This window comes from Alexandromys fortis, unplaced genomic scaffold, assembly GCF_014885135.2.
Source record: "Alexandromys fortis isolate MF-2015 unplaced genomic scaffold, M_Fortis_MF-2015_v1.1 scaffold_68, whole genome shotgun sequence".
In the NCBI taxonomy this organism is placed as follows: domain Eukaryota; kingdom Metazoa; phylum Chordata; class Mammalia; order Rodentia; family Cricetidae; genus Alexandromys; species Alexandromys fortis.
Window position 1 is genome coordinate 8427386 of NW_026067948.1, and position 13354 is coordinate 8440739.

General features: G+C 41.3%; 1 protein-coding gene across 14 annotated transcripts in view; it reads left to right on the forward strand.

Annotated features, from left to right (window-relative positions):
* Positions 1-13354, forward strand: part of Adgrl2 (adhesion G protein-coupled receptor L2) — a 256854-nt gene that overhangs the window by 175598 nt on the left and 67902 nt on the right. For all 14 annotated transcript variants that reach the window (XM_050149429.1, XM_050149430.1, XM_050149425.1 and 11 more), the window contains one exon: positions 5918-6131. In XM_050149429.1, coding sequence (XP_050005386.1) covers positions 5918-6131 — 214 coding nt within the window. The remainder of the gene's footprint in view (positions 1-5917; positions 6132-13354) is intronic.

Consider the following 13354-nt stretch of genomic DNA (forward strand, 5'->3'; position numbering starts at 1 on the left):
CCAACAACGCAACAAAGCACTATACTATCGTGCAAAGATGCGTATGGAGGCTGTGACAACCAGTGGTGGCATTCCACTCCTGGCCTTGAGGGTTCCCGTCATAGCAATGCACCTGTTACTGTTACTCCCTCCTAAATGCAGATGATTTCAGACCCAAGTACCTGCACCTGTTGCCCAGAGGTATTTACTCCCGATCACTAGCCTAAAGCAGGGAGAGTTATTGCTTGACATTTTATAGCTTGGGGGGGAAGGAACTGTCTTTGCAGAATCATTTGTTCAGAGAGGAGAAACAGAGCAAGCAGTTCATTTTGCTCTAAGCGCCGCACTTTGGCAGTATCCACGTTTACGCAGCACCAAGATGCAGTATTGATTTTTTTTCCCCTCACAGAAGCCTCCCACTAGTTCTTTCTTCAATTGTCAGCATTGCAAGATGGATTGGATTACATTCTGCTGGTTGGAATGCTTTTGGGGGGGGAGGGGCGGCATTGAAGTAAAAAAAATAGATTGCAAGTACAACCAAGAATAAATGCAGTAAACGTGGTTACAAGGCTTTAATTTAGGGATTTCGTGATGTTGATCGTGTGGCCATTTAACTGACTACTTGACCATCACACACAGTTTTTTTTTTCCTCCTCTTGTTCTCCCCCAAGACTGGCACCATAACTCTGCCCTACCTAGCAAGACTTACTGCTGATGGGTGTCACAGTGTGGAGAGTCAGGAAAGCAACCTGTCAGATCATCCTTCCAGCATGTGGAACTATGGGAAACTTAAATCTCACTTAGCCTCTGCTTATTCCCCTGTAAAACAGTGACCTTAATAGTTCCCATCAATAGGGGTTTTTGAAGGACCATTAGCTGCTAAACATGTGAAATATCTTCAGCGGGGTTTCTGACGGCGCTGAGATGAAATTCCCAGCAATGACCATTTCGAGCTGCAGAAGTGAACCAAAGCCAGACAGCCAATGGTGACCGTTTCTTTGTGAAAATTTGCTGAGCTTGTGCCAGAAACAGTAGGAACCACAGCCCTCTAGCATGAAGTCTCCGCTCACCCCATCTCCCCTTTCTGCATCATGGAAGCATTTTTTTGCGGGGCGACACTGTTCCTATTACGCTGTGGCCAGGTAGACTTGACTGGGTTTGGAGTTGAGGGCAGAAACTATAGCCCAGTGCTGCTGTCTAAAAGTACCCGTGGGAGTGCCTCCGGGCCCCCTAGTTCCATCTGACTGTGGTTTCAGTTGAGAGGACAGTGCAGGCATACATTCTCAAAGGTCCAGTCGGCAAATCCTGGAAACAATAGGAGCTGAATCTTTTCCATGCATGCTTGACTAGCTAGGAAGGGCAACAAGACAGAAGAGAGAGAGAAAAATAAAAGAGAGGGAGGAAGGAGAGAGAGAAAGAGAGAGAGAGAGAGAGAGAGAGAGAGAGAGGGGACTTGGCAGAAAGAATCTCCAAGGCTGACTTTAGAAGTCCCCTTAGACCAGCAGAATGTGGAGATATTCCCGAAGGCTCCTAGCTTCAGTGCAGCATTTGTGTTCAGCCATTGGTTGGCCATAGAGCTGTATACAGAGATGGGTGATCCCTAGGAATCCAGGCTGAGAAACTGGAGCAATGGGGATTGACAAGGAAAATGCACACTAGGGAAGAGTCAGAGCTATTGATCTGTGCAAGGCCCAGAAGAAAGGACAGCGGTGGCAGCAGCTTGGGGGACTGAAAGCTAAATTCAGAGCTGCCAACAGGATATTGTCTAAAACGCACCGTTTTCAACAACAATTCTATGAGAAATGCAAACAATCTAGTTGACCCATACTCAAGAGAAAACCCATCTAGTAGAAGCCGCCTTAGATAGAGGCCCAGATGATAGATTTAGCTGGTAAACATTTCAAAGCAGCTATTATGGATACGTTCAAAGATGAGAATGAAACCATATTAGAGAATTAAGAGGAATTATGATGACAGAGAGTTAACAAATGCATGGTCTCAGTAGAGAAAACTATTTTTAAACGACCGTAGAGACAGTCTTGGCACATCTTCGCTCTGTCACTGTTGTAAGTAAATTAGTGTTCTCCTCCGCAAATATACACATCTCAGTCGGCTCTGCTCAAGGATCCTGACTCTGTGGGTTTGAAGCAGAGCTGCAATTTGTGTCCTCCCAGATCTTACCAGGTGACTCTCTGGCATGATCACATTCAGTGCTCAACTACACATATTCTAGAATGGCCACTTGTGAATAAAAAGGACTTCATGTAAAGGAAGAAGTTGCATTAAGGAATGGAAGCCACACCCATGATTTTGTCTGTAAGTCAGGAACAAAAGGGGGTAACTATTTTTCTTTTCCCCAGGAATATGATTTTATCATTCATTGGGTTTCCTTAGTGAAAAGCCTGGGTTTTACTGAAGATGTTCTGACTTCCTGTGACCTTACATGGCAGGTGCTAGAGGTCCACATTCACTCAAGTTTTCATGCAAGCAATACGAGGTGACTGAAGAAAGCACACACCACATTTTTCTTAAAAATGTTTATGAGCCGGGCGGTGGTGACACACAACTTTAATCCCAGCACTGGGGAGGCAGAGGCAGGCCGATCTCTCTGAGTTTGAGTCCAGCCTCGTCTTGTTTACAAGAGCTAGTTCCAGGACAGGCTCCAAAACTATAGAGAAACCCTGTCTTGAAAAACAAAAACAAACAAACAAAAAAGTTTATAAAAGTTTCCCTTAATTGACATTTGTGCATTTTCTCCCTCCCCGTAAGTCTTTGGTTAAAATATCTCGTCCAGAGATGTTCTCCTGCAACAAGGGAACCCTGTCTCGTTAATAAGACACTTTTGAGATTTTCTTGACACTACCTTATAATCTACATTGTCCCACCACGTTGCATCCGTGCCCAGTGTCCATACCTCAGAGAAGTAGAGCGAATGCTTTTTCAATTGTGGGTCACTGGGAAACAATGTTGAAACGCCAAGCATGTGTTTAGAAGGATACTGTTCTGACTCATAACCTGGGAAAGTCTTGCACAATTTTTAACTAATTTTATTCGTTCAGGAAAGGAGGTGAGAAAAATGCAGGGTTTTATTGGCTCAGGTTTTCGGGATCACACAGACACACACGATTGATTCCGTGCCTGTTGTTCTCTTCATATGGATGCATTTAACTGTTACCTGTTTTGTGTCCGTCTGTGGACTACAGTTCCAGCAGTACCACTCTCATTACCATTCAGCACCATTCACCGAAGCCGTGCATGTACAAGGTAGTGGAACTGTGGCTAAGAACCTCATCAGTGCCTAGCAGGCAGAGTGTGTTAAAGATGAACGTCACGCGTGACCAGCAAGCATGTTTGTAAAGACAAAGTTCAAAGAAAGCAGTTAGTCAGAATTTGGCAAGGAGATGACTTATGATCTGAAACAATAGACATTGTAGCTTCAGGTAAACAGTGTTTGTTGCGGCGAACTCTTACATATTCGTTGCAGTGGAAACACAAGAACCCTGATCTCCTTCCTCCTGTGGGTTCCATACGAGACATCCCTACATTAGTGAAGAATGCTAATTATTCTTCCTTTATGGGATCAGTTTGGGGGACTGTGATGTAGACTGTAAAATTCCCTGTGTTAACAAAACAGCCAAGACACCGAGCTACCTCACTGCTGGAGTAGCTTTCTAGCAGAAGAAAATCCACTTAGATCCTGCACACTGACAAAAACCAACATTAAAGGGCACAGCTTCAAAATCACAGAACTTTGTAATCAATTCTGGGCGCTTTTTTTTTTTTTTTGACAAAATAGTAACAAGTGCGAGCTGTGCTTCAAGCCACTCTTTTAATAGCATGTTCTAATATTCCTAAGATTTTCTAATAATATAATTTATTCTGTTTTATTATGGAATTATAATTGCAAATCACCTCTGCCTTTAATGTAGGTTTCACTCTAAAATTTTATTGATGCTACTTGTTTGAATTTGCACATTGCTTTCCACAAAAATAAATAAGAGCTTGTGAAGCCATACAAATAACTTTAAATAAGACAAATGTATCAGTATGAGTTAAATTGCTTTTTAATACAGGATCAGAAAAGGAGTCATATGTAGCTGACCTTGTAGGGGAAGAAATACCTTTTATACATTTGTCCAGGTACCCATCTTGTCCTGAGGCGCCAAGCTGTGTGTGCATGCTTCTTCCTTGCCAATTGCACGCACCTCATTGTGTCTAATGTTCTCATGTTATTTTGGACCTTAGGAGGACCTTCCCAGGTTTGGGGATTGCCGCACCTCCTGAAATGTTTATGTTCTAGGTTATGTAATTATTTTCTCCCCTTTGAATCTGTAGGATTGCTTTTGTGCTGATCTATGGGTATATAGTATAAAATAAAACCCTTTTGTAGGGTGAGGCACCTCCTAGAAGGGTTTGAATTAGTAAGGCCATTATGCAACACACAGAGAGAAGGGGTTACCATTGTGCTGACCCAGACACAACACTCTGGGCTGAAGTGTATATCTTGAAGGAGTTTTTGCCTCTTTTTTTCTTTTTAAGATTTTTTTCTTGTAATTGACTATAGGGAGTGAGCCACATGATAGAGTCATTAAAACAATGGAGATAAGATAGTAAAGAAGGCCAAGCATGGTTCACACCTTTAACCCCACCTTTCAAGTTTGGAAGCAGACGCCCGTGATCTAACCTCATCTGTACAGCAAGTTAGCTACAGAGTGAGACCCTGTCTCCAAAACAACAAACAAACACGCAACATTAAAAAGAAATGTCGTAGATGGTCGCAAACAGGAAGATGGAAATGTGGCTTCAGGCATCATCAGAGAGGTTGTTGCTATGGTGACTCCTCCTCTGGTAGGAGTCATAGCCATAATAGTGTGGCTACTGCCCCTCGTCTCTCTCGATCATATGTCTTCACCCCTTTACTTTCTCTGCTTTGGTATTTTGGTTTGGATTAGCCTGGACAGGTGGCTCAGAACGAAGATGTTAGCCACACAAGCCTAACGGCCCGAGGTAAACTCTAGAGCCCACATAGGCTGGCGGGAGAGAACCAGCTACGGATGCCCATAGTTAGTGCTTCCGTCATGTATCCCAGCAGACTCATGCTTTCATAATAATTTTTTCAAAAAAACTTGAAATTTTAGACTTTCATTTCATTCAAAAATCCTTTCTGGCACATGGACCTGTTGTGTCATATGTAATTCAGGGAGCACTTAAGCATTTTTTGTGTGTGTCTTATGGGTAGAAAAGCTAATGCAATGAGTAGTCCACTCATTTTCTGGATTGTATAACTTGAAGACCCTTTCTCTTTGTTGGTCTTTGTTGAAATGGCTCGGATAGTGCTGTCTTCTGTCAGTGATGTCACTTTTCACAACAGTGTCTATAAATTTAAAATGTTGTGTTCCCTGGTATTTATTATTGCCATACCTATCATAGATATTTTAGGAGAATATCTAATATGAAGTAGTTTTATGGTAATGATACTGACAATAATTAATTTGTGTCCATTAAAAGGGATGGTAGGGATGGTGTGTGGCAGAGTGTTAGTTCTTTACACGTGTGACAACTCCTTGATTTGATGTTTAGATATTTATACAACTTGAAAAGTGTCCATGAAGTCAATTAAATTTGCCATTTTTATATGAACTTGCCAGACAAATGATATTTAGTTGTGTTTATACTAAATTATATACAAAAATGGTTTTTTAATGGTAGACTTAAGGTGTCTGATAAGAATGAGTCGAGATAAAGATGCATAAAAGTACTTCATAGTAACCTTTAGAATGAGAATTAAGAATAAATTAATTAATTAAGAATAAATACATGGATCCCTGACATCTCTTGACTCTAATGAACCATGTCTCTTGAAAATGCCATATTGAAATCATCTGTTTAACACTTGAGTTAAACCTTACCTTTCTGTTTTTGTCTTCTTTACCTGTAGGTTTCAGCAGGGCCGCCTTACCCTTCGGGTTAGTTAGACGAGAACTGTCCTGCGAAGGCTACTCTATAGACCTGCGATGTCCCGGCAGTGATGTCATCATGATTGAGAGTGCAAACTATGGTCGGACGGACGATAAGATCTGCGATGCGGACCCCTTTCAGATGGAGAACACAGACTGCTACCTCCCTGATGCCTTCAAAATCATGACTCAAAGGTAGATCCGTGTGTACATGTGTCCTGTAGCCAGCAGTGGTGGACACATGTGTACATGTATCCTGTAGCCAACAGTGATACATCCATGTGTACACATGTCCTGTAGCCAGCAGTGGTAGATCTGTGTACACGTGTCCTGTAGCCAGCAGTGGTAGATCTGTGTGTACACGTGTCCTGTAGCCAGCGGTGGTCGATCTGTGTGTACACGTGTCCTGTAGCCAGCGGTGGTAGATCTGTGTGTACACGTGTCCTGTAGCCAGCGGTGGTAGATCTGTGTGTACACGTGTCCTGTAGCCAGCAGTGGTAGATTCGTGTGTACACGTGTCCTGTAGCCAGCAGTGGTAGATTCGTGTGTATATGTGTCCTGTAGCCAGCAGTAGTAGATCTGTGTGTACACGCGTCCTTTAGCCAACAGTGGTAGATATATGTGTACACATGTCCTGTAGCCAACAGTAACAATCTGTGTGTACACGTGTCCTGTAGCCAACAGTAACACATCTGTGTGTACACGTGTCCTGCATCCAAAAGTGGTAGATCCATGTACACACATGGCCTATGGGCAATAGTTTAAGTTAGTCTTTCCAGAGTGACCAGGTGCTGCCTACAGCTAAACTTGCAAATTAAACTGTTAGGATTTTAGTCATTAATGTTAAATCTGGATTATATTATGTTTTCCATAGCATTATATCCTCTTAATATAAATGACAGGATATATAGGAATCTGGAACACTTACCTTTATTTCATATACCATAAAAAGGAGATTTCAAAAGTAAGCCTGTTTCTCAGGACTTTGACAATTAGAAATATTTTCTGTAATCATAAAGGATGTGTACACACACACACACACACACACACACACACACACTGTGGAGCTTTGTCAGTAATTGTTCCTTACCATTATTTTGTTTTAAACGAGTTTTCACAGAGATTTAGACTCACATCGAAATTGAATGGGAAGTGTAGTGTTTCCATGGGAACCCATTCTTCTGTGTGTGTGTTTGAGTGTAGATTTTGGTATGGGCTTGTGTTTTCAGCTTCTATTGGTAAATTCCCAGTAGCGAAATACTGGTATAGATAACAAAAATCCATGGAAAATTATTATTCCTCCATTGGGTTTGCTATAACTTACCTATAAATCCTGGCTCTAAGCAGGCTGAGGCAGGAGGACTGTGAATTCTAGGCCATTCTGGACCTCATGGAGAAATCCTGTCCCTTGCCAATCTTTCCTCATCCACATTTCTAAAGGTGTGGGGGAGTGGAGGAGGTGGTGGGGAAATCTCTACAGACTGTCTTCCAAAGTGGCTGCTTTCCCATTTTCTTTTTCCCTAAGATCAAGGAATGGGCGGGATTGTCGCCCCACACTGTCCCTGGCATTTAGTGTTGACTGTTTGAACGTGAGCTGTTTTATAAGCATCTCCTTGTTTCGGTTTGTAATTCCTTAATGATGCATAATGTGGAACCTGCTCCCCTACGCTCACTGCTTCCTGTGCGTGCTCCTCGAGCTAGGATCTATTAGTTCTTAGACACCACCCCTAATAACTCAGGCTTCTTGTTCAGTTTTAAGAATTTTTTGCACATTTAGGTTGGAAACCACCTTCTCAGTGATGTCATTTGTAAATGTTTCCAACACGTCGCTGGCTTTTGTTCTGTGCTCTTGGTCCTTAACCTTAAAAGCAAAAGCAGAAAAAGGACACAGATGCAAATTCAGAAGCATTCAGCTAAGTAAGATCCTGTGTGTCCCCATGGGATTGGGGATGAAATCCTTCCAAATGGCTAAATGACTTCCAATGTCTGTGTGAACAACTTCCCTTTGCCTAGCCATGACCGCAGGAAAGGTTAGTGGCTTGGAACAATTCTATTCATGCATCAGATAGGCTGAAAATGATATGCATGGTGTATTTCTGAATGAGGATATCTGTCCTCTTCACAAAGTAAGTAGATAGGGAAACCTCGTCTAATGAAGGTGTTCTCTGTAATTCAAGCAAGCCCCCCCCCCCTTCATAACTTCATGCATTACTCAAGATGATTCTGAGGATCAGGTGAAAGGTAACAATACATTTTCCTTGCAATCTATAATTGTATAAATAATTTTTGACGACAATTGGGAAGAAATAAGTTCAAGGCATTATAAAAGGGGACACCACTGAGTGTTCAGTGTGCCATGGTTCATGATAAGTGTGCACATCGTTGTCTTCAACCGCATAGAAAAGATTGTAATTCAGTCTGTAAGAGCTGAGTATAAAATAGGTATTTACTCAGATGTGAGAGAATACCTGGATACCTGGGTTAGAATGTAATCTGAGATTGTCTGCCTCAATGAATTTGAGCATTTTTAATTCTTCTCCCTACTAAGTCCCAGTTGATTAATGACAGAAAGCAGATAGATGCCCTTGAACATATCATGGTCATGCGCCCCAGTGGATTAATCTTAAGCTTAAACCTTTCTGACTCAGATCACATGCCTTATGGAGGCTGTTTGCCATTGTAACCCACAGCTAGAGAGGAGCTGGGGTCTGCTGCTGATCACTGTGAGGGAGGAGCTGCATAGCTCTAACCCAGGAAAAGATCAAAATTTGAGTTTTTCCAACCATGTATACGTTTGCACCATGGTGAGGTTGAAGAAAATCCTAAACTGGGCATCCTAGGCCAAGGCAAACCTGCATTAGACACAAAGAACCCAACTCTTGGCATGGCGTTTTTAAAATTTTGGAATCCATGGAGCTCAGTGAACACTGCCATGTGTATGTGCACACAGTCATGTGTCGTCAATATGACCAACTAGTACAGCTGTACCTCAGCTCCAGCATTGCTTTGTCCAGAGGTTTTCATGAGGTACGAGTAGTCAGTATACTAAATTGACACCCAAGGGTCACATAATTTAGCATCATTATTACTTATAAATTCCGTGGAAGAAAAACCCTGATCTTTACAGTCACTGCTTTCCCTGCTCTCTCCTGCTTCCTTTCCTCTGGGACACAATATCATAATGAGATTTCTAAGTTGATTAACAGATCACCCTGGAGAATACTCGACACTGTGTAGGGGTGGTCAGTGCAGACACAGTGAAAACGTGATATGAGAACATGGAAAAGCCATGAGGAATGAAGGAAAGAAACATATACACTACTCCTTGACTGTCCACGCTGTATGAGTATGTATTCTTCAGAGGATGGACTGGGGTGAATCCATCGGTGCATTTCAATTGACAGCCATTATAGGTAGATTTATAACTGTGGATACCAGCTTGCTAGTTCTTTTTGAGAAACTAGAGAACACCACCAAAGTTTTTAAGAGTTCTATCAAAATGGTCTAATGTCAGTTCTTAAGGAATTAGTATTAAGAATCTGAGACACTACCCCGGTTGTGTAAATAGCACTTGATAAAGATACTTCTGTTTAAAGCCCAAATTGTAGACAAGGTGTGTAAGATTGGAAGTCTGGCCTTGGAACAGAACTACCGTTTAGTGTTCTACTTCATTTGGTAAAATGGGTTTTCCCAATTAAGTTTTCATAAGAGGACATCTGGGTTGGAACATAGTGCTGCCACCATGGTACCACAAACAGAAGTGCTACCACGTGGGGTCCCTTTGTGACAGTGTGGGAGTCAAAGCTTCCATCTACTGAGAACACTGTTACCTGCTGGCTGTGTCCAAGGTACATGTAAAATAGTGAATTTTTTTGTCTTTATTTCTGTCTGAGCTCCACAATAATTTACCATGTGTAATAGCAAGCCTTCTATACCCAAAAGAATAATCTGAAACATCTATATCTTCAGTGGAGAGACCCTAAACCCGGAGGACACTTGACGTGTTATTTCCAGTTTTGGGAACTGTGTGTGCACTGCATATACCATGACACATTAGTAACTAATCATCTCTCCATTCCTCTTGTTGATCCACTTGTTCAGCAATGGTCATAAGACGGGAGGCTTTTGGAAGCAGGCAAGGTAGGAACAGGAAGTGAAGAGCTTGTTACGGGTGATTATCTGTTTTCACTAAACTGATAAAACAGCAAAAGGCAGTTGGAAGTTAGTGCAAAGATTGTCTGGCAGGTCTGACTTAGGGGATTGGAAAATGCTGCTGTGCCTTGCTTGCCCAGACAGGTACACACATACACACACTTAGTGCACAGCAGATGTCCACTACATGTGTCAAACTCGTTCTTGTACAAATGAATGTTATTACAGATGTAGAAAGCTTACATGATAAAATGTGAAGTTATTCCCATGGGTTCTAAGTACAAGAGGACTCCATTTCTTGTTGCTACAATACCTACAGAGGATTCAGAAATGGAAAAGATTTAAATGTTGGGAATGGGTGATGTTGAACTGTCTACCACTGTTATCAGATCTTCAAATGATTATCTGGGGTATTGGCATAAATAAAGGAATAATTCCAAAAAAGAGCAGCTGAAGCCCCATTTTTAAAACTGTAGTGTACTTGTGGCTTATAATTATTTAATCAGCACGATGACAATTTGAACATAAACACTGTTCTGAAAAGGGGAAGATTGAGATGATTTCAAAAACATTTTCATAGTGGAAATGTGTAAGTACCCTATTCATCGTATGTCACGATGTAAACCGTAAGGAAGTCTGTCATATTTGACTGGTGTAGTTTGAGAGAACCATAGGAAAACCAGGGAGAGTGTTTTTACAGCTGGATTCTCAGTGAGTAATTATTGTGTACACACAACCAGTTTACTCTGACAGCACAGAGCCTCAAGTAGTTTTTGTGAATTTTTCTATCTATAAACCCTCCACAAGTGAGCCATTGAATAGTCTACCAGAAAGAAGCACTTTTATTTCCTTAATGCAGAAAATTTCTTTTTGGAAAGCTCAAATAGATAGACTAGAAATTATCCCCTTGCAAAGCTACCATTCTGCATAGGGAGAGGGACACAGATATTTCAGTGAACTGTTGTGTTTGCCTTGGATGCCAAAGCTTTCATTACTGCGTCCCACCATTGCCACCCCAGCAGTTAAGAAGCTTGTGACTCGGTTTCTACTCCCAGTCATGAAAGTGAAATTACTATTTCTCTATGTTCTACTTTTCCGATCCTGTGTAAGAGTGAACAGGACCTGTGTTAATAACTCTGAGTAATGTTCAATTGGTATGTTTATCTCAGTAATTTATCCTAAAAAGGTTGAATTTTAATTATTGTCTCAAAGATTTACTTATACTTGAATAGATTTTTAGACAGTCACTCTTACAGATAATGGTGGCTTTTTTACAATCTTTGAAAAATAATTGTGGGTACACTTTTCAAGTTAGTAACAAAGAAGATTTCTGCTATACCTTGAAACTTTTGTTAATAAACAAATTTCAATTTTGCTGGAAGTTCTGAATCTCTATGACACTTGAGTGCAGCCTAGTTGGCATCCTAAACCTCAAGGTGCAGCATTGTATGTGTGTTCCTGTGCATCTGGTGAGAAGCCTGTGCTGTGTTCTCACTCTGCTCCACGGCAGAGCCATTGCTAGGCACCCTCTGTTGGGTGTAGGCTATGGTGTTTCTTAAAACAGAATTGTTGAACACCAGGTTGTCAGCACAGGGCAGGAAGGAGGCCCTCCCTCCGCCTCCATTGCCATTCACCACACTTGGTGAATCTGCAGCTTTTCTTGTGGACAGCACATTTGGTTCCATGGCCACATGCATATTCTTCCTATATGTTTTTAAAACTCAGGATGTGATGTCCTTTTGAGAAAAGTGGAGCTGCTTGGCACAGAGGCCCAAACTGCTGATTATGTGTTGAATGATTAATTCCTTAATGAAATTTGTTTTTATATCTTTTTGTTGTTGTGTTGCTGGGTCAAGGTGTGGCTGTATATCCCCGGCTAGCATCAAGTCCTCAATCTTTCTGTTCCACTTCCCCCACCCCACCCCCATGTATTGTAATTACAAACTCTGCATCAGCATACCTGGAGATGAAATTATATTTTTCAGTAATTCTGAAGTTCTAGCCTGTTACTGAAAATTGATAAACTTATTTTCAAGTATACTGATAGATATCAGTTCTTTATGAACTACTTAAACAAAGGAGAATGCATGTGGACACACACACAAACACACACATCCACACAGAGAACATTACTGTAAGAAGTAGTAAATATCAAAGCTCAGTTATTGGCCAGAAGAATCCATTAAAAGGCAACCACGGTTCTGGCAGACTTCACGATTATAGATTTCTGTTGGTGTGTTGTCTTCTTGACATACAAACCTGTCAGCCTTTGTATTGATCAATCAGTCTTCGAAAAGAGGCCGTGTTTCCACGTCAGAGCTCTAAGGAAGTTTTTTTGTTTTGTTTCGTTTTAATTTAATTAGTATGCCTTATCTGTTCTCTCTTTACTGGCAACAATAAACTTTATACATACCTCCTCAGACCTTTGAGGTTTCTTCTCTGCTAACTGTCGTTTCATATCAGTAAATTTGGCTCACTTTGTATTTTTATCTGAGCTGATGTTTTGTGGGATTGGGTAGTTGGGGTGTTCCATCCTCAGTTTGCTCGCTGGAGTTATTCAGCACACTCACGCTTTCCCGTAGAACCCAAGCCTACTGCTTCTGAGAAGCTGCATTCGTCCCAGATGCTGTTTATCCCAAGTGCTTTTATCTACTTGTGGTATCAGGTTTATCAACCATTTATCCGTTAAGGATGGAGTGTAAGTGGGGAAAAATAAATAACATAGAAGCTTGCCAGGAGATGCAAAATACATTGAGTTTATTTCCTGTGTCTTAGTGGTGGGTTTCACAAATTCTCTTGCTATTGGCTGAATTTGTCTATAGTCAGTGACTTGGAATTACCTTTTTGACTGTTAGAGAGTTGCTAATATAGATTCTTGAATCTTAGTACAGTAGTGTATAATCATGACAGCTTTAACTGGACACAGGCTTTACATGTTACCTGCTGAAAGGAGAGGTTATTGACAAAACAAAGCAAAACAAAAAATAAACCATATTTAACACTGACAGTTATTGCGTGAGAAAGACTAATAAACTATAGAATAACTTATGTTACAAGTCATCTAAGTGACCCTTATGCCCACACCTAATGGAGGATGAAGAAGCAATAGGGTCTTCACTGCTGGGATCTGGGTCCTCCCTTTGAAAAGAATATTTGTGAAGTGGTTCTCTTACTCGATTAAGTCAGGGGAGAGTCCCCATCTACATTCTTGTTTTTGCTGGCTCTTTCTCATACGTAGGGTTTGCCCCTTACACATTGGGTTCCTT